This window comes from Dendrobates tinctorius, unplaced genomic scaffold (genome assembly GCF_039654945.1).
Source record: "Dendrobates tinctorius isolate UK_male_01 unplaced genomic scaffold, ASM3965494v1 ptg000250l, whole genome shotgun sequence".
Classification (NCBI taxonomy): Eukaryota; Metazoa; Chordata; class Amphibia; order Anura; family Dendrobatidae; genus Dendrobates; species Dendrobates tinctorius.
Window position 1 is genome coordinate 4,710,776 of NW_027361917.1, and position 25,955 is coordinate 4,736,730.

The following is a 25,955-nucleotide window of genomic DNA, read 5'->3' on the forward strand; positions in this document are numbered from 1 at the left end:
TCTCTGGCCAAATTATAAAAAAAAACAACAACTCAGACTTACACCAGTTTCACGTGCGTATTTTACGCTACGCCACCACGTTGAGCTTTCGGTAACTTTTTGATGTCACAGACTTTCTGCACCATTTCTGCACCCATGAAGTAAAATAGGTTACTTGCATTTCTATGAAAATATGCAGCTCAAAAAGCTCACCCAAAACTCATCATGGGAGGCTAGCCTTAGGCTGGAGTCACACACAACGTATAAAAAATCGGTCCATTTTACACGGACACTAATCGCAGAAATGTTCCCTGAACAGTGACCCGTAAGTAATCCGTGTGCAATGCGAGGATGCGATTTTCTCGCATCTAAGCATCTGTATGGCATCCATATGGCGAGATTTTCTCGCCGGCTTGCAAAATGGACATATAATTGATCCTGGCCTCGAAAATCATAGATAAATAATGTGGAGGCCTATTTATTGGCTCCACAAGTTCCATCCTACAAGCGCCAAAAAATTGTGTGGGCTCCTGCGCAATTTTCTTCGCCAGAGAGGGAAAGCCAACGGCCGGGGCTGATATTTGTAGCCTGGGAAGGGGTTAATACCCATGGATCTTCCCAGGCTATGAATATCAGCCCGCAGCTGTACATTTAGCCTTTACTGGCTATTCTAATAGGGAGACCCCAAAAAAATGAAGTGGGGTCCCCCTATAATTAATAGCCAGAAAGGCTACGCAGACAGCTGCGGGCTGATATTCATAGCCTAGGAAGGGGCCATGGATATTGACCCCCTGGCTAAAAATACCAGCACACAGCCGCCCTAGATGATATATTGTTTCCTTTTTATTTTATTTTTTACAGGAGAACGAGGGCTTCGCTTGGATTGGGAGTTTAATAAAGATGGCAAACCTGTGTGCTTAATTATTTCATTAATAGACTTTATTCTTAATGTGTTTTTTAACCCTTACATACTATTGGATTAATAATGGATAGGTGTCTTATTGACACCTCTCCATTATTAACCCCTTATTACCCCCATATGCCACCGCTACAGGGCAATAGGAAGAGATAGGCTAAGTGCCAGAATTGACGTGTCTTTTAGATGGGCCTTTTTTGGGGTGGCTGGGGGCAGATGTTTTTAGTCGGGTGGGGGGGCAATAACAATGGTCCCTCTCTAGGCTATTAATATCTGCCCTCAGTCATTGGCTTGCCCTCTCTGGCGTAGAAAAGTGTGCGGGAGCCCACACAATTTTTTTACATGAATAAATTTGTTAATGTAACACTTACATCTCCCAAATTTAACACACACATAGTACTAACATTATTAGTCAAGGACATATATAAATCTAACTGATATGCAAAGGTTTACTGTATGTAAACCATGTGTCATATCCTGTTGGCTTCTGCAATGATTTTACAGAAGCCGACAATTGATTGTGATTTTACAATACAGCACCCTGAATTGCCGGCTTTTCAAAGGACACCGGTGCGTATTTCTCGAAAGTCACACGCATGGTCCGTGTGTAATCCGTTTTTTTCTTGCACCCATAGACTTGCATTGGCGCATTTCGGCCAAGATATGGTGCAAATTGCAGCAAGCTGCGATTTCTCTCGCACGTATAATACAGCCGAGAAGAGAACGGATGATGGAAGCTGCTCCATAGATTAATATTGGTCCGAGTGCAATGCAAATTTTTATCGCATAGCACTCGTCCGTATTCCGTATTTCTAGTGTGACTCCGGCCTTAGAGTCTGAGTACGGACGGTAATGTACAGACTGACTGCGGGTCTCCAGACATGAAACCGACACTCATAGGCAAGGTCAGGCCGTATAGTGTGGTGTGAACTCACACCATCAAACATGTGTAAAACCAGCCTTAAAAGGGTTGTCCGACAAAGTACATTTTAATCGATGGATCTTGGAATAATAAGTTCCACAATTGAATGTTTTTAAAAAAATGTTCATGTGTTGAGACAATATTACAAAATAAGACCTATTGATGTACTTTGTTCATGGGACAACCTCACTAAGCTTGACACCTGATAAACTAAGCATCATATTGTTAGATTGCCATTTAAGTAATTGCCTATCACTGTAACTAAAAAAGGAGCTATTCCCTGCAGCTGCCCCCCATGCACCATTCACTGCAGCTTCCCCCATGCACCATTCTCTTCAGCTACCCCCCAAGCACCATTCCCTGCAGCTGTCCTCCATGCACCATTCCCTGCAGCTGTCCTCAATGCACCATTCCCTGCAGCTGTCCTCCATGCACCATTCCCTTCAGCTGTCCTCCATGCACCATTCCCTGCAGCTGTCCTCCATGCACCATTCCCTGCAGCTGTCCTCCATGCACCATTCCCTGCAGCTGTCCTCCATGCACCATTCCCTGAAGCTGTCCTCCATGCACCATTCCCTGCAGCTGTCCTCCATGCACCATTCCCTGCAGCTGTCCTCCATGCAACATTCCCTGCAGCTCCCCTCCAGGCACCATTCCATGCAGCTGCCCTCCAGGCACCATCAGCAGAATACAGATGCCATTATGACACCTTTCTTAATGGGCTGAACAACAGGACTGTACTGACAAAGTATCAACTACTTAGACTGTGTCACCAAGGTGGTCAGCCTCGGTGATGTGAAGCCGAAAAGCAAGCTCTAGCACCATTTGTGCTGAGAGGGTTTTTTCTAATGGATCCAGGTTTTAAGAGCAGCTAGAGGAGTTGTCTAACAGGTTTACCGCGACAGAGAGGAGCAAGAAGACCGCAACGTCTGATTTCTCCTACTCCTGCACTGATTACAAGCACTTCAGTTGAGTTCTCCTGTAAGCTTTCCTGCTTTAAGGCTCAGCTGTGCATTGTTAGCCTTCCATCTATATAATCTGAGTCCTGGCTAGCACTCATTTTCATAGCAGCTTCAGGCCCTGTTACATTTAGCGATGCACCAGCAATCCCGACAATGATATGACCCGGTCAGGATCGCTGGTGCATCGCTAAATGGTCGCTAGTGAGCTGCCAAACAGGCCGATCTCACCAGCAACGCAGCAGCCCGTCGGCGGTCGTTCTTACCTGTCAGATGGCACCGATGATGACAACTTCCACCTGCGTCCATGCGTCGCTAGTCGGCGCCAGCGGGACGCCAACGAGGGAAAAATGGCCCAGGACATTCTCGCGCGATCAGCGATATCCAGTGGGGGGGCGGTCGGAGGTAAGTGTCACACAACGCGAGATTGCTAGCAATATTGCTGTTGCGTCACAAAATCGGTGACGCTTTAGCGATATCGCTAGCGATATCTCTTTATGCAAAAGGCCCTTAAGGCAGCATGGCTGGAGGTTGTTGGTGGTTGTTGTTGGAAAAGGCATTTGGTGGATTTATCTGAGACTGTTGCTAGGTTTTGGGTGTGTGATAATTCCCTTTCTTATCCTACTTTAGTTTAGCCCTATCCTCCAATCCCTGGTGGTTACCTCTGTTATTTGTGTGGGTATATTTGTATGATTGGTATTTTCCTTGATCCCTGTTCGTATTACCTTGTTAGTCTGGTTAGTGTATTATGGTACACTACTACTCCCCTCTTCCCTGCCTATGTGAATAGTACCGACTACTAAAGACACTTCATTTAGGGGAATATCGTCATTATAACCTATGTAGAATGCATTTACTGCTCAATCTCTTGTTTAAAGGGTTTTTATGAGATAATAAAAAAAATAATAATAAAAGTTTGTTTTTTTTTAGAAATAGCGACATTCTTATCTATAATCCATTTCTGGTATAGTAGCGTAGCTGGTATAAAGGAGATCTCAGGGATTGGCGAAAATTCACACAAAGGTAAACATGTAAAATAACAAAATAAGGACATCCACAGTCATGGTGTGCAGCCCAAAAAATAAAGACTGTTGGGGAGCAATGGAGAGATGATACTGGAGTATTTCGTAACTTTAACTTAACTTTGTCTGCTCTCAAACAACCCCCGTTAAGTGAATAACTGCAATCCCAAAAACAGCCCAATGATACACAATATCAAGTACCCAGATTACTGCAGTACTTCGTAAAATCAACAGTTTTCATATTTTTTGTCATCATGCTAAGAGCAATACCAACAGGAATTATCCAGGAGTTATTTCAACGATATTGAGAAATGGTAAAATACCAATTCAAGGTCAAACAGACCTTAGCAATGTAATAATTAACCTGTACCATAAACCGAGACTGCGGCGCATACACAGCTACATCTACCCTAGAGCCCGTCACACAGTGAGCGTCTGCGCCGCTCCATGTACAGCCTTTATTACACCGCTTTACACAAGGCACCTCTACTTACTGAAAACGGAAAGTGAACAAGAAACTACGCAAGAAAGTAATAAGCAATGATTGCATCTAATAAACCGAAGCTCGTAACAAAATGTAATAAGCGCCCAATACAGAAGACAATAATATATCAATGAACAATAAGCAAGAAGCCCAAAAATAAACTAACAACAGGGTCACTTCTGCTCATAGTTGGTTAGGTTTTACATCTCAGCCATTTTTATCTAAATAGGGATGGGCTGCAATACAAAATACCACCTGTAAAGAAGAGTGTCGCTGTTGAGCGCAGTCTAATACAAGCCGGCACCTTCACAGCACTTTAACAAAGTCTTAAAAGGTTTTCCACCTAAAAACACAACAATCTGTAAAAATTACAAAGACCTAACTCACAAGTATCATTTGTTATGCGCAGTGATATTTTATCTGTAGCAGACAGACACTTCTTCTTAACCTTATGTGTATATATAACATGAACCATGAACTGATGAACATAGATTAGAGCTTCCTGAATTTTGATATTGTTTTCTCTTTCCCTTTTCCAAAGTAATTTCCTGACGTGAAATAGTAGGAACTCAACTCGGAGATGTCTAGAAAGTATGCATGAGTTGAACAGAAAAAAATTACAACCCCTCTTATACAGAGAAAAGTCCCATAAATGTGTTGTATAAGTGAACCGGTCATAGTATTTCAGGTCCTAGTAAAAGTAGCTGCACACAGCGCCACCCCCAGGCTATTTAGGTACTGCTCTACAATAACTTTCTAGGTGGCCCAGGATGATTGTCACAGTATCTTTCAGGATTCTCTTAGCTTGACGCTGGTTAGACCGGTGTGGAGAGTGTCCTGCAGCAGGGTTTTCAGGTTGTGGCCCCCAAGATTAGTCATGGTTGAGCGGAAGTAGCATTGATGGAGCAGTGTTGTGGGCAGGAATGGAACCGAGGGTCATCATGAGAAGATTAGTCAGGATGGGTCAAGCCAGAGGACAACACAAGAGCTTTAGTAAGTGTTAGAACTAGAAGCATCAGTTAGACATCCAAGAGATAAAGAAGGAGGAAGGTCAAGCTCAAAGCCAATGCTGGGATCAGGATGAACACGTCAGCACAGGAACTTGAGGCACAAAAGGAAGAACCTCGCACATGAGGCAAAGCATGGCAGATCAATGCACCTACGATCTAAGATGCCAGGACGATTCACCTATAACATGGCAGGGAAATCCATCTTTTAAGTAGGCTGTCGGGATTAACATCATCTTTGGACTCCAGATATCTTAGCAATAAGACATTACAGAGAATGCACAACTGCTGGTCTATGGCCTGAACTAGCATGTCCATGGAGAAAAGCAGAAACTGGAACAGGAGATGCCACCAGGAGCCACGGACACTCGCCTGAACGTGGCACAGGAACTAGGCAAAATGTTGTTTTGGTTAATTTTGTGAGCGACTTGCAAAGCTGTCTGGCTATCTTGCAAGAAATATTATTACACGTAATGAGTGCTAGATTGGTGATGACGGGTTGTTGATCCAGGGAATCTTCTGATTGCTCGATTTGGCACAGACAAGTAATTTATGTACCTTAATGTCTGATGAAGGTTGCTTTGCCTGCCTCTAGAGCAACGCTACAGGATAATGGGATAAACAAGATAAATTTGCAGCCTTATTAGGTATGTAAATCACTGTAGAAAGCCTGTGGAGAGGATTACTCTACAAAGAATGATGGATGATTTCAGCTCTGAAGCCTTCCGAATTTTAAAGGTCACTAATCACTATCTATATTGTGTGATGAGAATTAATACAAGATACTTAAAGAAATCCTCCCATGAACTTTTCTTTTTTTCTAAACTCATGTATACCGCATGCACAGTAGTGCACTCTCATTGTGTTCATATAACACAGCTAACATCAACCGTCTTCTCTGATATCCAGTGCTGTTACGCTCCTTTACTGTGTGTTTCTTCCTGTCACGGGGATACCGTGACAGAGAGGAGCCAGAAGACAGCGGGGTGTGATTTCACGCACTCCTGCACTGGTTAGAAGTACTTCATTATTGTAATAAACAGTGCAGGTTTTTCCTTGCTAGCAGAGCAAGGGTTAATCTGTTCAGTTGAAGCTCCTGGAGCTTTCCTACCTGGATTGTCTCGACTGTTCAGTGTTTGCCCACCTCTCTGCTATATATGCTTACCTCTGGCTCCTAGGGATTGCCAGTGTTAGTTCTTACTGCCTGGTTTGGAGTTGGAGATGTTGTTGGCAGTTTGAGTTGGCGTTTGGAGATTGTTCAGAAGATTATTGCTTGGAGTTTTGTCTATGTGCACATCATCATTATCCTCTCCTATATGGTGTTCCTTCCTTTAACTCATCTGTGTCCCACTCTGTTGTTTGCTATGTGCATTTTGTGAAGTTGGTATTTTCAATTATCCCTGTCCATCTTCTCTTGTTTCTCTGGTTAGTGTGTTCTTAATACACTTCATCTTCCCACTAACTGGGGTGGGGGAGGGGGCAGATCAGGGTAGATATAGGAGCAGAGCAAGGCACGAGAACCTGGGTTCTCCACCTTCAGGAGTAATCCAGTTGACAGGGATAGACCAGGGCGCCCTTAGCTCCAGTAAAGTGGTTAGCATCTAAAGTCAAAACATCTTTGTGATATCATCACTCTTTAGACTCTTGGGGTCAAAGTACAGTGTGACCCAGAAGTGACTTTTACAATGTAAGTCTATGCAGTGTCAGAACGAGCATGGATATAGTGAGATGGATAGTAAAAAGTATTGATCTGTTTCAAAACAAAGTGGGATAGTTTCCCATGAAAGCCTCCCATGAAGTTAGACTTACAGTATCTGGCTGAGCACAGCACTTTATCTTTTATGTCATGTTTTGTTTTTTTGTCACTTAGGGTTTTCCATGATGTGATGCCCTTTATTTTTACATCATGGCTGTCTTTCCTAAGGAGTGTGATTTGCTGTTGTGGCCTTCATCATTCTTCAACAAAACTCCTACTTGTAAGGGAAGCCCAATCTTCCACTACCGCCTTATATAACTTTCTTGGTATTTGTGTAAGAGGCTCTTATAAAACATTCTGAGACATGGCGGAGTTCTGCTTTACATCCTTCCTGCAGCTTCCTGCTACTATACAGATAAGTCTTTGGAAACATTTCAAATGACAAAAAAAAGAACATAATAAAAGTGGATGAATCCGCTCTGCTGCATTCTTAAAATAATGAATGGCTACAAAAAACAGTTACCAAAAGAAATTCTAAAGGAAACAGATTTCAAAATGTACATGTCAAGAGAACCCCTGAGAAAAGCTACTTCCAAATTTAGCCTCTGGCCGAATGACACCAATATTAATGAAGAAATGCTATAATATAAAATACAAAACAGAATAACTTGGCTGAGTGCTGTCCGTCATTTTGATGGATAGGATTTGTTCCCATGTTACTCCATGAAGCTGGGCACATGTCCGATTTTTTTCTCCAGACTGAGTGGTTTGAGGAAAAAAAATCACAACATGTACAATTTGCCTCTGATAATCGGATCACATTCACCCATTGAAGTCATTCGGTCCATGTAAAACATCAGACTGCACTCGGATGACATGCGAGTACGGTCCAATTTTCACGGACAAACTGAAACGAGAAGATGTAGAAATTTTTTATTATTTTTTTTAGTTCAATACATCCCAGAAAATCTGATCCCACTCTGATCAAAGTGTGATAAGTGTGTAATTAGCACAATTGGGCCCATTTTCTAGGATAAGAGAAAAACAGTTGTGTGGCTCTAGCCTTAGCCTATGTCTTATTTAGCCTTAGGGACAAACAAGAAATATATAATCCAAAATATCCATTACCTCTTTTGTCTGATGTTTTAAAAGGGAACCTGCCACAAGAAGTGGTGAGTTCTCCTTCAATGGAAGTCTTCAGAGGCTGGAGAGTCATCTGTGTGAGATGGTTTAGTGAATCCTGCATTGAGCAGGGGTTGGACACGATGACCCTGGAGGTCCCTTCCAACCCTAACATTCTATGAATCTAACAGGTCTTTAGACTCCAAAGTAACATCACCACAGTAAAGTACAGGTAATGATGATTACCTCCATACTTTTATATTATATGTCTGTGTCTTCTTTATCTCGTAAACCATAAGATAATTCTTATGCAAATAAGCTTGGAAGTGCAGGGGCTCGACCTCCTCTTACAGCTCTCCGGCTTTCCTCTTCTTTTCTCCGTCTAGCACCGGCCTCCTGCCAGTGATTGACAGGTCACTCTTCTCCCACCACCAACATCTCACATTGGCATGGTCATTCCTTATGACATGGTAAGAGCTGTGCTATCCATCTACAGATGTGCTGCCCTCGGAAATGAGTGCGCCTGCACAAAATATCAGGTGGGAGAGCAGGTCACAGAGAAGAGCAACTTGACAATTACTGGCCGATGAAGTGAGGAAAAAGAGAGAGAGCTCCATAGAGCTGTTCGTGCAGGCCAAGCCCTTCCACCTGCCAGCCTATCTGCATAAGAATTTGCCAATGGATTATGAGCTAACGGAGACACGGACATACTCTATATAAATATATGGAGAGTATCATCATTACAGGTACGTTACCCCTTGGAACCCAGTCAGACGTCTCACATCTAGACAGATCTCCCACTTTGCACTGAAGAGGGGCAGTACCCCGAAACACATTGTCAGCAAATTGAGATTATGGCTTGGCTTTTATCCTAAGTCATATGACAAGGCTCATTAAAGGGTTGATATTGACTTTTAGGATTGCTACTTCCAGTAGGTGGCGCTAGAATTCTAGCGCTCTTCCTTTCTGAAGAGACAATCTGCATAGGTACTTTACTGTGATGACTTTACTTTGAGGTCTAAACTCCTGCTGACAGGGTCCCTTTAAATTGTGGAACGAGGATCAGGAGATTCCCATATGTGTAAGATCGTTATCCAATCTTATGGGATAGACTGACTTATCTAGCCCGTATGGTCAGCGTTATAATTAATATTATGAATGTGTACCAAAGACCAGCTCACCACTAGTATAGTAAAGACTTTCAGGTTGCTCGGACATCAGGCTAGGGCTACAGGCTTTTCTATCCCAAATATACAAAAAGCCCACGTCAACCTGATTGAACGCACATTCATGATAATCTCTGACGTGTAAACGGACGTGAGTGCTACCTCCCCTTTTATCAAAGTGCTTCATGCCTGATGATAAATCTGGTTAATCTCAATAACGTCTACGTTTGACTTACTTTGCGTCAGAAATTTCTGACAAAATTTTGACATTTTTTTTAACATTTTTATTAGTTAATTGGCTTCCCATGAAAGTGACTCTAATGTGTGTACACATAGGAGGGTAAATCCCTGCGGACGGGGTCACGTGTGATTGTGTCTGTGTGGAATATGTCAGAAATAGATAAATACAGGAAATAGATACTTAAAAGAATAAGTAGAGCCAAGCTTCATGTTTCTGGGGACAGAACTCATGCTCACGTTATTTACTGCAGCACTGGAACATCTTAGCTTCTCATACATACATACAGCCTGCACTTATCACCTATAAGACACATTTTTATCGGACTACGATGTTTAGACTTTTTTTGGCCTTTAGTATCCTGTTTGCCTATGGCAGTAGTCCCCAAACTTTCTTACCCTAAGAGTCACATCCAGCTCTGACAGATAGTCGTGAGCCCCATCCCGAGCCCTCTGGGTAGTGACATCCAGTTCTCCCTCTCTCTCCCAGGAGTTGCACCCAGAGCCCCTCATTACAGGGATAGTGATCGCCAAAGCTTTCCCCAGAAAGCACACTGAGACCTTGTGCCACCCTGCCTTATGAACAGCATACCTACAGTGTGGAAAAAAGTATTTAGTCAGCCACCAATTGTGCAAGTTCTCCCACTTAAAAAGATGAGAGGCGCCTGTAATTGACATCATAGGTAGACCACAACTATGAGAGTTAAAATGAGAAAACAAATCCAGAAAATCACCTTGTCTGATTTGGCAAGACTTATTTTGCAAATTATAGTGGAAAATAAGTATTTAGTCATCTAAAAACATGCAAGATTTCTGGCTCTAACAAACCTGTAACTTCTTCTTTAAGAGGCTCTTCTGTCCAACTATGTAACAGTAGTATCTAAACACAATTACCGTATTTTTCGGAGTATAAAACACACTTTTTTCCTTCAAAAATGTGGAGGAAAATGGGAGGGTGCATCTTATAGTCTGGATGTACAGGCTCTGGCTCTGGTGGGGAAGTAGAGGAACGGCATCGGTGGAGCAGCGGGTCACAGGAGGCTGGAGCAAGGCCGAAAAAAAGATATTTATCCATCCAGTTCAGTCTATATTCCATCAGAATAAATCCCCAGATCTACGTCCTTCTAAAGAACCTAATCACTGTAAGATTTCTGGCTCTAACAAACCTGTAACTTCTTCTTTAAGAGGCTCTTCTGTCCAACTATGTAACAGTAGTATCTAAACACAATTACCGTATTTTTCGGAGTATAAAACACACTTTTTTCCTTCAAAAATGTGGAGGAAAATGGGAGGTGCATCTTATAGTCCGGATGTACAGGCTCTGGCTCTGGTGGGGAAGTAGAGGAACGGCATCGGTGGAGCAGCGGGTCACAGGAGGCTGGAGCAAGGCCGAAAAAAAGATATTTATCCATCCAGTTCAGTCTATATTCCATCAGAATAAATCCCCAGATCTACGTCCTTCTAAAGAACCTAATCACTGTAAGATACAATATTGTTACGCTCCAGGAAGACATCCAGGCCTCTCTTGAACCCCTGAGTTCGCCATCACCACCACCTCAGGCAGGGAATTCCAGATTCTCACTGCCCTAACAGTAAAGAATCCTCTTTTATGTTGGTGGAAAAACCTTCTCTCCTCCAGACGCAGAGAATGCCCCCTTGTGACCGTCACCTTCCTTGGTATGAACAGATCCTCGGAGAGATATTTGTATTGTCCCCTTATATATTTATACATGGTTATTAGATTGCCCCTCAGTCGTCTTTTTTCTAGACTAAATAACCCTAATTTTGTTAATCTCTCTGGGTATTGTAGTTCCCCCATCTCCTTTATTAATTTTTTTCCCTCCTTTGTACTCGCTCTAGTTCCATTATATCCTTCCTGAGCACCGGTGCTCAAAACTATACACAGTACTCCATGTGCGGTGTAACCAGAGATTTGTACAGAGGCAGTATAATGTTCTCATCATGTGTATCCAGACCTCTTTTAATGCACCACATGATCCTGTTTGCTTTGGCAGCTGCTGCCTGGCACTGGCTGCTCCAGGTAAGTTTATCATTAACTAGGATCCCCAAGTCCGTCTCCATGTCAGATTTACCCAGTGGTTTCCCATTCAGTGTGTAATGGTGATATTGATTCCTTCTTTCCATGTGTATAACCTTACATTTATCAGTGTTAAACTGCATCTGCCTCCTTTCGGACAAAGTTCCCAACTTATCCAGATCCATCTGTAGCAGAATACTATCTTCTTTTGTATTGACTGCTTTACATAGTTTTGTATCATATGCAAATATCGATATTTTACTGTGGAAACCCTCTACCAGATCGTTAATAAATATGTTGAAGAGAATAGGTCCCCTGTCAATCAGTGATGATTTGGGGAGCCATGTCATCTGCTGGTGTAGGTCCACCGTGTTTTATCAAGACCAAAGTCAGCGCAGCCGTCTACCAGGAAATGTTAGAGCACTTCATGCTTCCCTCTGCCGACAAGCTTTTTGGAGATGGAAATGTCATTCTCCAGCAGAACTTGGCACCTGTCCACACTGCCAGAAGTACCAATACCTGGTTTACAAACAACAGTATCACTGTGCTTGATTGACCAGCAAACTCACCTGACCTTAATCCCATAGAGAATCTATGGGGTATTGTCAAGAGGAAGATGAGAGACACGAGAACCAGCAATGCAGACGAGCTGAAGGCTGCTATCAAAGCAACCTGGGCTTCCATAACACCTCAGCAGTGCCACAGGCTGATCGCCTCCATGCCACGCCGCATTGATGCAGTAATTTATGCAAAAGGAGCCCTGACCAAGTATTGAGTGCATTTACTGAACATACATTTCAGTAGGTAAACATTTCGGATTTTAAAATCATTTTTCAAGCTGGTGTTATAAAGTATTCTAATTTACTGAGATAATGACTTTTGGGTTTTCATTGGCTGTAAGCCATAATCATCAACATTAACAGAAATAAACACTTGAAATAAATCACTCTGTCTATAATGACTCTATATAATATAGGAGTTTCACTTTTTGCATTGAAGAACTGAAATAAATTAAATTTTTGATGATATTCTAATTTTGTGAGATGCAGTTGAAATAAAAAAAAAATACAAAAAAAAAAAAAATAGTGTGATGAAACAGAAATATAAATTTAAATCACAGAACTGGGTAAAAATAAAAATAATAATAATAGAGATAAATTATTAAATAATTGCTTACTGGAAACTTCCCCTGAAATCCCCACTGTTAATTAGAGAAGCCAAGTTTACACAAATAAACAGAACAAAGTCTTTGTGCGATGTTGAATTTGGCATGTTGCTCCTCTTGTTTTGCTACCCTTATATCCTTCTTGGCTTGTAATGCATAAATCTGAAGTAAATGACATTTTGTTACGTAACTGTTTGCCTGATGCACTTTCTTTGCCAAATACAGACACCAAATTTCCAGGGGAAAATTATGAGCAGTGGGCAATTCATGCAAGAAAATTGAGAAGACTGTTCCCTAAGCTTTAGACATTCTCTTTCCACATGCTCTAGTTTCTGCGTGCTTAATGTTTATGTCCTTGGTTTAACATATAAGCCTGGAATAAATTATGTTCACAACGGGGATTATTAGGAGTCAGAGTTTAAATCTGCAAATACTGTGCTCCACCTCTGCGGGCACTAACATATCTGCGCATTACAAGCCTGAGGGTGTGTGCACACGGTGCGGATTTGGCCCTGCGGATCCGCAGCAGATTCTTCTGCTGTGTACAGTACCATTTTAACCATTGGAATCTAAAAAAAATCGCTGTGCGCATGCTGCGGAAAATTCCGCGCAGATTTGCTGCGGTTTAATTTCTGCAGCATGTCAATTTTTTGTGCGGAATCTGCAGCGTTTTTACACCTGCTCCATCATAGAAATCCGCAGGTGTAAACACGCAGGCGAAATCCGCACAAAATCTGCACTAAATCCACAGATAAAACGCAGGTCATTTTACCTGCGGATTTAGTAAAATCCGGGCGGAAAAATCCACGCCAGAATCCGCAATGTGTGCACATACCCTAACTCCACAAAAGTTGGGAAGCCATGTGAAAAAATAAAGAACACAACAATGTAATGATTTGGAAATCTCTTATTGCCATATTTTATTCACAACAGAATATGGAACACAGCTCAGACGTGGATAGTTAGACATTTTTCCATTTCATTTACAAATTAATGGCAGAAACACATCTCAGAAAAGTTGGGCCCGAGCCATGTCTACCATTGTGTAGCATCCACGCTTCTTTTTACAACAGTCTGTAAGTGTTTGGGAAATGAAGGGACTGATTGCTAGGGTTTTGGGAAAGGCCTGTTGTCCCATTCCTGTCTGATGTCAGATTCTAGCTGTTTTTGTTTCTATTGATGGAAATTCTGGACTGCAGGAGGCTAATTCATCACCCGATCTCTTCTTCTGCGGAGCCATGCTGCTGTGATGGATGCAGTATGTGGTTTAGCATTGCCTTGCTGAAATATGCACGGCTTTCCCGGAAATAGATGTTGTCTGGATGGGATCACGTGTTGTTATAAAACCTCTTTATCCAGAATCTCTGTATCTTTTGATAATATGCACTGTAGATGATGAGATATTCAAAGACTTCGCAATTTTATGTAGAGGAACATTTTGCTGACATTGTTCCACATTTGTAGATGCAGTTAGTTATTCACAGAGTGGTGAACCTCTAACCATCTTTGCTTCTTAGAGACTCTGCCTCTCTAACTCTAACCATCTTTGCTTCTTAGAGACTCTGCCTCTCTAACATGCTCATTTTATACAGTCATGTGACTTAACTGCAAATTGACCCTCCAGCTCTATTTCATTACTACCACTCAATTCTCCAGCCTTTGTTAAACCGTGACCTGCCCTTTTTTTTTTATATGAAACGAGTTGCTGACATCAATTTCTAAACAAGTTATTGTTTTCAAATGAAAATGGAAAAGAAGTCTTCTGATCTGTGTTATGTTGTGAATAAAATATGGTTATAAGACATTTCCAAGTCATTGAATTCTTGTTTTCTTTACATTTTACACAATGTCCCAACCTTTTTGGAATTGGCGCAGTATATACACAACAGCGCAAAGATTTAATGGCAACCTGTCTCCTCCAGGTTAAATCCTGTTAATCAGGCTTACTAAAGCAGCAGCTACAAGAGAAAATTAAGTTTTATTCTCCCTGCAGCCGCTTGCTTCCAATCATCGGGGCGGTGCCGGGAGCTGTAACCGTCACACAGTGAGCGCTGTTATCACTCCCCCTGCAGCTTGATTCTCATCCTCTTCTGCAGGGTGTGTGTGCAGAGCAGCTGTTCTTTATAACTTTTTTCAGGATCATAACATAATAGTTGGTAGAAGCAACTTTTCCTGCATTTCATTATCATATAAATCTGTAGTTTTTCCAGACCTCCATAGTTGGCCATCCCGTTCTACCCAGTTAGTTTCCCTTTAATATGAGCTAATTACCAGTCTGGGCACAGGATGGATTACACGTGTCTCTCTGAACTTGATATTAGCAGGCAACACATGCTGAGCTCAATAAAAGCGCCCCCTGTGCACAGCGCTGTCCTTAGATGATCTGATGAACTTCGAGGTAGTGTTCAAAGTATTTCTCTGCATCTCCCTAACATTGAAGCTGATAAACCTTCAAGCAAAATGCCTGAGAACTGAAATGCTGCAAATAATCCTACAGGAGTTGATTTGATAAAATCTGGTTTTATTCAAGGAAATAGGTCTAAGCTGCAATTCCAGACATGGCCTATGGGGAACAGTGGCGTTGATCCTGGAAAAAAGACTGAAGAAGTTGTGACTCTTATCTCCAATTCATAGGAATCTTTATACAGGGTGGGCCATTTATATGGATACACCTAAATAAAATGCCAATGATTGGTGATATCAACTTCCTGTCTGTGTAACATTAGTATATGGGAGGGGGGAAAACTTTTCAAGATGGGTGGTGACCGTGGCCGCCATTTTGAAGTCAGCCATTTTGGGTTCAACTTTATAAATGGCCCACATAGGTGTATCCATATAAATGGCCCTGTAGAACCCAGCAAAGAGCTGCCCAGACTTGTAAAATAAAAGGTCAGTGGTAGGCAGTACATGTCAAAGTAACATCCTCATGAATGCCAGCACAAAAGGTTTCCCAGCCGGACAATGTCCAGAGAATCTCACTATCTCTACCTGTGTGTCTTCTTCCCATAGCGACTCCTCGTACCATATATTCCCCACAAACTGTATCCTGACATCCATCAATAGCAGGGGAGGAAGCAAAAGAGAGTATACAGACATTACAGCACAGGATCATGGCTGATTCTTTCTGTGAGGTAAAACATTGTTACCAAACAAGCAGCGACCCTCACAATAAAGAATCATTTGTGAACCTGTGCTGTCCTTTCTGTATCCTCTTTTGCTTCCTCCCCTGCCCAGGAGCTGTGGTGTGATCAGACCATGTCCCTGTACGGTCAGACACAGCCATTACACAGCACACAGAAGGGGCACATGTATAAGATTATCTCAGCACAGGAACATTTTATTTAATCACATCAAATGGTGGAACTTATTATCATTCCAAGATTTATTTTTATAAATTAACTTTTGATTGTGGGAAAACCCATTTAAATAATTATACAAATTACATGATTATATATATTTATATCTGTAACACTTCCAGTCAGTGCGAGACACCAGAAAAATCACTAAATCACATGATGGCATCTTGTAGAACTCGTTAAACTTTCTGGGAGGGCACGCCATTGTCACCTACACTCCTAGCTTCTTACCTGTAAACTCTGGGGATCTCTGTGCCTAGCATGCACCGTACATACCAGCAGACGCTCAGTAAGTGGACACCATCTTCCTGTACTGAAAAAATGACATCAGTCCTACAGTCAGAATGAAAATGCTGGGAGACGCATTACAGTTTCCCAGTAGGAAGTAACTCTGCATAATGGATGTGGTTATGTGGTTGTGACAGATAATATATGGGTAATTTGTACTGTAAACGTGATCAAAATCTGTGGTCAAATAAACAGAGAACAGAATCTTTTTGAGTTATGAACGTTTTGCTAAATTACATTTATATAAAAGTTACACAAGGATTATAATCTGATGACAAAGGGGAATAGTAAAGGCCCCGTTACACATAACGATGTCCCAGCGATCCCACCAACGATCCGACATGGATGGGATCGCTGGGACATCGTTAGGCTGATCGCTGGTGCGCTGTCACATAGCCGCTCCAGCGATCAGGACCAGGGAGCACGCTGGTTTCCAATGTAAACATCGGGTAACCAAGAGCCGCGCGGCTCTTAGATACCCGCTGTTAACATTGGAAACCAGCGTCCCTGATCACTGGTCTCTTGCTGCCACACGCAGCGATGCTCGCTGGCCAGCGGGAGACCAACGATCAAAAAACGGCCCAGGACGTTCCAGCGTGATCAACGATACCCGGCAGGGGGGCCGGTCGCTGATACATGTCACACACAGAGATATCGCTGGCGAGATCGCTGTGGCGTCACAAAATCAGCGATCTCACTGGCGATATCGCTGTGTGTGATGGGGCCTTAACTATGTCCCATTTACTATTTATCACATATTATAACTTATTAGGGTCCTGGCTTTATGGGTCAACACGTTGGAACACTGTGGGCCTCCCGCTTTGGAGGATTCATCCCATTTGTATTCTTTGAATGGCTGCTACGTATTATTAGATATCCCCTGAAGAAGCCACGGCAGGAGGAATACCTAGTCATGTCCAGCTTTCATTAGCTTTCTACAGAGGGTGAAAGTAGCGGACAGGGTGAATGAGATGATCAGCCAAATTTTGACAAGGGTTGTCCAGCGCTCTTTTTTTTTTTAACCCCTTACCTACAATGGACGTAATATTCCGTCCATGTGACCCTGGACCTAATTACCATGGACGGAATATTACGTCCCAGCGATCAGCGGCGCCCACGTGGTGAGCGCCGCTGATCGCGGCCAGGTGTCAGCTGATTATCACAGCTGACACCCGGCACAATGTGTCAGGGGCGGTCACGGACCGCCCCCGACACGTTAACCCCTTGTACACCGCAATCAAACGCGATCGCGGTGTACCGGGGGTTAAAGGGAAGCATCGGCAGAGAGGGGGCTCCCTCCGTGCTTCCCTGAGCCCCCCACAGCATCGCAATGTGCAGCGCTGCTGCGGGGGTCTCTTTCCCTACAGGCCCCCGGATCCAAGATGGCGACGGGGGCCTTCGGGGGCCTGTAGGGAGCTGACTTCCTCACTGCCTGCAAAGCGCAGGCATGAGGAAGTCTGCAGAACTGCCTGTGACAGATTGCTGATCTGTCACAGTGATCTGTGATGTGACAGATCAATGATCTGTCACAGGACAGTGATGTCCCACCTGGGACAAGGTAATAAAGTAAAAAAAAAAAAAAAAAAAACGTGTTAAAAATAATTTAAAAAAAAATCGCTAAATAAATTAGTAAAAAGAAAAAAAAATATTCCCCAATAAATCCATTTTTTCAAAATAAAAAAAAAACAAAAACAATAAAAGTACACATATTTGTTATCGCCGCGTCCGTAGCGACCCGCCCTATAAAACTGTCCCGTTAGTTAACCCCTTTACCGAACCCCTTAAAAAATAAAAATAAAAAACGAAGCAAAAAATAATGATTTATTATCATACCACCGAACAAAAAGTGCAATAACGCGCGATCAAAAAGACGCATATAAATATCCATGGTACCGCTGAAAACGACATCTTGTCCCGCAAAAAACGAGCCGCCATACAGCGTCATCCGCAAAAAAATAAGAAAGTTATAGCTCGCAGAATAAAGCGATACAAAAATAATTATTTTTTATATAAAATTGTTTTCATTGCAAAAAAACGACAAAACATAAAAAAATGACCTAAATGAGGTATCGCTGTAACCATACTGACCCGAAGAATAAAACCGCTTTATCAATTTTACCGCACGCGGAACGGTGTAAACGCACCCCCCCAAAAGAAATTCATGAAACGCTGGTTTTTGTTCATTCTGCGTCCCAAAAATCGGAATAAAAAGTGATCAAAAGATGTCACGTGCCCGAAAAAGGTACCAATAAAAACGTCAACTCGTTCCGCAAAAAATAAGACCTTACATGACTCGGTGGGTCAAAATACGGAAAAATTATAGCTCACAATATGTGGTGATGCAAAAACTATTTTTACAATAAAAAGCGTCTTTTAGCGTGTGACAGCCGCCAAACATAAAAACCGCCATAAATAGTAAATCAAACCCTCCGTTATCACCCCCTTAGTTAGGGAAAAATAATAAAACTAAAAGAAAATGTATTTATTTCCATTTTCCCATTAGGGTTAGGGCTAGGGTTAGGGCTAGGGCTCAGATTAGGGTTAGGGGTGTGTTGGGGTTAGGGTTGGAGTTATAATTGGGGGGTTTCCACTGTTGGGGCACATCAGGTGCTCTCCAAATGCAACATGGCGTCTGATCTCAATTCCAGCCAATTCTGCGTTGAAAAAGTCAAATGGTGCTCCTTCCCTTCCAAGCTCTGCCATGCGCCCAAACAGTGTTTTACCCCCACATATAGGGTATCAGCCTACTCAGGACAAATTACAAAACAACTTTTGGGGTCCAATTTCTCCTGTTACCCTTAGGAAAATAAAAAATTGGGGGCAAAAATATCATTTTTGCGGAAAAAAATGATTTTTTTATTTTCACGCCCAGGCGTTATAAACTTCTGTGAAGCACTTGGGGGTTCAAAGTGCTCACCACACATCTAGATAAGTTCCGTGGGGGGTCTAGTTTCCAAAATGGGGTCACTTGTGGGGAGTTTCAATAGTTTAGGTACATCAGCGGCTCTCCAAACGCACATGACACCCGCAGACCAATCCATCAAAGTCTGCATTCCAAAACGTCACTACTTCCCTTCCGAGCCCCGACGTGTGCACATACAGTAGTTTTCTCCCACATATGAGGTATCAGTGTACTCAGGACAAATTGGACAACAACTTTTGGGGTCCAATTTCTCCTGTTACCCTTGGGAAAATGAAAAAAATGGGGACTAAAAGATGATGTTTGTTGAAAAAATACGATATTTTTATTTTCACGCCCGGTCATTATAAACTTCTGTGAAGCACTGGGGGGTTCAAAGTGCTCACCAAACATCTAGATAAGTTCAATAGGGGGTCTAGTTTCCAAAATGGGGTCACTTGTGGGGGGTTTCCACTGTTTAGGTACATCAGGGGCTCTCCAAAAGCAACATGACACCCGCAGACCATGCCATCAAAGTCTGCATTCCAAAAACGTCACTACTTCCCTTCCGAGCCCCGACGTGTGCCCATACAGTAGTTTTCTCCCACATATGAGGTATCAGCGTACTCAGGACAAATTGGACAACAACTTTTGGGGTCCAATTTCTCCTGTTACCCTTGGGAAAATAAAAAAAATGGGGACTAAAAGATGATGTTTGTGGAAAAAATACGATTTTTTTATTTTCACGCCCGGGCGTTATAAACTTCTGTGAAGCACTGGGGGGATCAAAGTGCTCACCACACATCTAGATAAGTTCCTTGGGGGGTCTAGTTTCCAAAATGGTGTCATTTGTGGGGGGTTTCTACTGTTTTGGTACATCAGGGGCTTTCCAAACGCGACATGGTGTCCGATCTCAATTCCAGCCAAAAACGTCAAATGGTGCTGCTTCCCTTCCGAGCTTTGCCATGCGCCCAAATAGTGGTTTACCCCCACATGTGGGGTATCAGCGCACTCAGGATAAATTGCACAATATCTTTTAGGGTCCTGTTACTCTTGGAAAAATAAGAATTGAGGGTGGAAAGATCATTTTTGTGGAAAAAATATGATTTTTTTAATTGTACCGCTGTACGTTATAAACTTTGATGAAGCCCTTGTGGGTTCAAAGTTCTCACCACATATCTAGATAAGTTCCTTGGGGGGTCTAGTTTCCAAAATGGGGTCACTTGGGGGGGGTTCCACTGTTTAGGTACATCAGGGGCTCTCCAAATGCGACATGGCGTCCGATCTGAATTCCAGCCAATTTTGCATTGAAAAAGCGGCGCTCCTTCCCTACTAAGGTCTCCCATGCGCCGAAACAGTGGTTCCCCCCCACATATCAGGTATCAGCGTACTCAGGACAAATTGCACATTAACTTTTGCAGTCCAATTTCTCCTGTTACCCTTGGTAAAATACAGAAAATTGAACCTGAAGTATTTTTTTTGTGAAAAAAAGTTAAATGTTCATTTTTTTTTTTAAATATTCAAAAAATTCCTGTGACGCACCTAAAGGGTTAATAAACTTCTTGAATGTGGTTTTAAGCACCTTAAGTGGTGCAGTTTTTAGAATGGTGTCACTTTTGGGTATTTTCTATCATATAGACCCCTCAAAGTAGCTTCAAATGTGATGTGGTCCCTAAAAATAAAATGGTGTTGCAAAAATGACAAATCGCTGGTCAATTTTTAACCCTTATAACTTCCTAACAAAAAAAAATTTTGGTTCCAAAATTGTGCTGATGTAAAGTAAACATGTGGGAAATGTTATTTATTAAGTTTTTTGTGTGCCGTATCGCTGTGATTTAAGGGCATAAAAATTCAAAGTTGGAAAATTGCGAAATTTTCAAAATTTTCGCCAAATTTCCATTTTTTTCACAAATAAACTTAAGTTATTTGAATGAAATTTTACCACTAACATGAAGTACAATATGTCACTAGAAAACAATGTCAGAATCACCGGGATCCATGGAAGGGTTTCAGAGTTATGACCTCATAAAGGGACAGTGGTCAGAATTGTAAAAATTGGCCCGGGAGTTAACGTGCAAACCACCCTTGGTAGTGAAGGGGTTAACATTTGAACCCATTGTGGGCCAAAAAATGATTGGCTGCGGCAGTCACAGCCCTCCGCGCTGAAAGAATATACTAGGGCAGTGTTTTGAAAGAGAAGATGGAAAAAAAAGTAGATATGGCAAGTATATAATATATAATAGGAAAGTATATATTTTTCATATATTTTTATACAATCTTGGATACAGTTGTAAAAAAAATGTGGAAATGAACTTGGAGCACTACATATTAAGTCACCAGATTTCACAGTATAAACCTGCACACATTATCAAATAGATTGTTTAGGCCTGATGAGGCTTGTGTACTTCCTCTGAAAATCCACTTAGAAACTGCTATATCATTCTTTCTATATGTTTTCCTGTTTGATATTAAAAGGAGAATTTTATGGGTACAGCTTTAGCTGGACACCTAAAATACTCATTTTAATATCAAGATTACAAAGCCAATCTCACATGAATTTACAAAGTAAGTACACTAGCCTCATCAGGTATAAGAGAACTATTTAGTGACGTGGGCCTTTTTGCATTGTGAAATCTGGAGACAGATTCGTTTGAAATAAATTTTAGTAATAAACCTTCCACTCAACTGGAAAACCAGCCCTAAGCCTCCTACATTCAATTCTCTTTGTCCCTCTTGTTTTACACTTTGAATCTACGTGTTAAGTCAGCTCAGTGTAATCACTCAACCTATATTATATATATATGCTAAATACCTAAACAATTACGGGCCACACAAATTTGTAAGAAGCTTTTCATATAGAAAAAAAGGAGCGCATAGACTTCATTCACATACCTGCACTGTCGCCACATTTCGGCTTTCTTCATACAGACAGGCGCACTGGTGAAAGCGCTGGATCACACAATACCCCCATCATCCCCAACAGTAACACACCCTACTTTTATATGAATATTTACAGAATTTCCACATTTTCGGAACTGGCACAGCATAAATTGCAGGCTTTGTAGAAAAATCTACAATTGGCAATGGTTTATGCTCTTCAAAATTCATTTAGTAAGGGAGCGCTCCACCAGAGAGCCCGCTCACCGGCCAAGTTCACAAGTCTGCATGTGGTTCTGCTTAGCACATCACAGCGGCAGAAGGAAAAGCTCAGGAACTTCCAAGCACAACTTGGAAGTTCGATGGGAAAACTAAACAAGTATCTGACCGAAATAGCAGGTGCTTGTAGAAAGTGGCGCTCAGGAATGGCGAGATGCTGATCCTTGTCCCCTAATAATAATAGCAGACCGGGGATACGGCTTATATATGGGTTATAGAGTGGCGCGTCTCCTCCACCCACAGTGAGACATCAAATAGCAGTAATCATGGCAGCAGACAGTCAAATTCAACAGCATATCATCATCAGCGCATGACTGAACTTAGGGGCCTGTTAACACTCTCATCATTATTACACATCCTATTTTTTTTCTTTTTGCAGATTTAGACTTTTCCAAAGCTAAAATCCATTAATTTACAGTAATAGCATAGGAAATGTTATCCCTTTCTGATGGGTGGGAGTCTCATCTCTGGGCCCCCCGCAGATCCAGAGAACGATCCTCCCAGAAGTGCCACTGTGAAATGAAAACTCCCCTTAAGGCTTAGTTCAGACTTCTATTTTTTTTTATTTATTTTTTTTGGAATACGAGAAAACAGTATTTATTCTGTTTCTTCAATCTGATATTACACCCGTTTGTCCAATCCGTGTTTTATGTTTTTCTTGTATGCGACAAAAAAAAAAATCGAAGCTTATTTACAGAGTTTTTGGAAGTGTTTTTTTGGTGCGGATTCTGGGCCAAACTTAACATTAAAAAATGCTTCAAATTTGCTTTCAACAACGTTCCCATTCGTTTGACGGAGAAAATGCGCCTGTGTTTTTAGTGCTTGTCAGTAAATAACATAATGACAATTCTTTAGCGCATTTTGCATGAGTAAATCGTGGCAAAATATACATTTCTGCAGCATTTTTTATGCATTTTTTGGGAGAGAGTTTTGCAGAGGAGATGTACCAGAAAAACACAATCTGTTGCTACACCTTATAATCAAAAGCGCATTGAAAACTATGCTGAAAAAAACATATTAAAAAATCAAAACAGTAAAAAGAAAGTGGGTTCTTACAAAACTGCACCAAAAATCGTGTCTTCCTATCTTTTTTTGGGTGTGGATTTTTCAGCAAGAAAATAATCCTCAGCATAAAACTTAGTGTGAATATACCCTAAAAAAATGGAAAGCCCTTGGATAAAAAAAAAAAAAGCATCGGTGTGCTATCCATTTTTTCACAAACCCGCTGACTTGCTTTAGCGAGTTTAATCCATAGCGCTGATCAAAAACGGTTACATCTCATTCTGCAAAAAAACATGGACGAGTGCAGCGCCTCATAGATTGTAATGGATGTGCGTTCTATTAAAAGCTCTGATGGAAGACATATAATACACATGGATGCCTGAATGTGGCCTAATTCTCTGGTTCTGTGGTTGGGATCCCAGAGGTAAACCCCCCAATCATAAATTGATGGAAAGTCAAAGTGATATCCCATCCTTTTTGTACTGAGATGGGGTATGTCCAAGTCATTTGATACCCCGGCTCCTACGTGAACACTGCCCTACAGCTACAGCGTTGTACGTGGCACTTGCACTTTGTCTAGCAGTGCTTAGAATGCTGAGCTGTGTGTAACCCCGCCCACACCCCTGATTGACAGTTTCCTGTATACACTGTGCATTGTCAGCAAGCTGCCAATCAGCGGTGGGGGCGGGGTTACACAGATTAGCCCGACAGTGAACAGCCTAATAAGTGACACATCCCTGGAATCGGGATCTTTGTCCCTACATTATGCTGCTCTCAGATTAAATAGCAAAAACCTGCTGACAAATTCCTTTTAAGAGCGCTGCTCTTGCTGTCAAAACAGAGAAATGCTACCAGAGCGCAGCATCACATCAGTGTGAAGAAAGATTGATTGCATCTTAAGCACATATTATTATTTGTTTTTCAGTCTTTAGTAACATTTTCAGGAGCTTCTCAGCACAAAAATAGCTATTGCAGGGATTTGAAATAGCAGAGCTGGATGAGTTATTTAACTCTTTGGAACACAAGTGTGTCTCAAATTAGCAATCTGAGCTCATGTAATAAGTGTGCCCTGATTGCAGTCCCATGCAAACAAAAACAACATACGGATGTGAATTTCCTCTGCTTCTTGGCTGGAGATATCCCGAGATGAGTGGAGCATCTCAGCACATGAGCCAATAGGCAAGGTAAGAACGGAGTCCTCTGTACCGTGAGATGTCCCGAAATATACCTTCAGCTTTTCTACATGTAACTCACTGTCCATTGTATGACGCCTGTTCCAGATGATATAACAATGCAGAACTACATCCTGACAAACACATGTGAAGACAGAATTCATTCCAGATGTAATTGAAGAATGATCTGTGATCTTACATGGGGCTGCAGGTGTCTCACTCAGAGGCGTCATGGTGCATGACACAGCTCTGCTACATCTGCACACCAACAATTCTCCGTATTACTTCTTCACCGCGGAAACTTAGAAAATGAAATCGATCCTGACGGACTCTCAGGTTTACACGTAAATCCTCTAAAAACCTCCGGTCCTTGAAATCTAGAAACATAAAAGTTCTTTACCTTAAAGTAGCTCTGTCTGTCCTCCGGCCGCCGCACTGCCATCGTCATCTGGGAAGACTTGCGCTGGACAGCCTCTGTGTTTTCCCAGCTTCTCTGAGAGGAAGGACATGGTAATGGTTAGGACAGCCTGTCGGAAATTCCTCTGCAAGCCACAGAATCAGTCACAACACGCAGTCTGCCAAGTGCCCGGCTATTCCCTGCGCAGCCCGGACGAGAAGGAAAGGAGGTGGGGAGGTGGTGATCCCATCACTGGGGGCACTGGTCACTGACTGGAGTAGGAAGGCTGCTTATTACAGCCACGCTCAAGCCTCATCGCATGGATGAAAGCAGATTGCAATAAGGGAAAGAAGAGGTTAATGCAGACAAGGTGCAAAAAAAAAAGCCACGAGTGTCTGCGCCACATGGACCGGCTATTACTGAGAGGGGAGAAAGCGACGGAGCCAACGACTGACAGCACAAGATACTAAGGCTATGTGCACACGCTGCGGATTCTGCTGCGGTTCCGCAGCGTTTTTGGAACTGCAGCAGTTCCGCAGACATGGTGCAGTACCATGTAACCCTATGGGTTTTAAAAACCGCTGTGCTCACACTGCGGTTTTGCTGCGGTTTATAAACCGCAGCATGTCAATTGTTTCTGCGGTTTCCACAGCGGTTTCACACCTTTAACATAGTAGAGGTGTGAAACCGCAGGGGAAAACCGCAGGCCATACCGCAGGAAAACCGCAGGCCATACCGCAGGAAAACCGCAGGCCATACCGCAGGAAAACCGCAGGTCACTTTACCTGCGGTTCCGCGTGGAAAAACCCGCAGGTGAATCCGCAGCGTGTGCACATAGCCTTAGGATATAAAGCCAGAACCACCATTTAACCTGTCAGTGTGGTCTGAGGGAGCAAAACCTGCTCACCAGGGGCTGGGCATGACCATACCAGATAATGGATGAGATACATGACACAAGCCAGGGATGAAGGA

The 25,955-nt window shown here is 42.3% G+C and overlaps 1 protein-coding gene across 2 annotated transcripts in view; it reads right to left on the reverse strand.

Annotated features, from left to right (window-relative positions):
- RIN2 (Ras and Rab interactor 2) overlaps positions 1-25,955 on the reverse strand; it is a 196,368-nt gene that overhangs the window by 78,090 nt on the left and 92,323 nt on the right. For both annotated transcript variants that reach the window (XM_073557428.1, XM_073557427.1), the window contains exon 2: positions 24,987-25,079. Coding sequence is in view for 1 of the 2 variants with exons in the window: in XM_073557427.1 (XP_073413528.1) it covers positions 24,987-25,034 (48 nt within the window). In the remaining variant the exon portion in view is untranslated. The remainder of the gene's footprint in view (positions 1-24,986; positions 25,080-25,955) is intronic.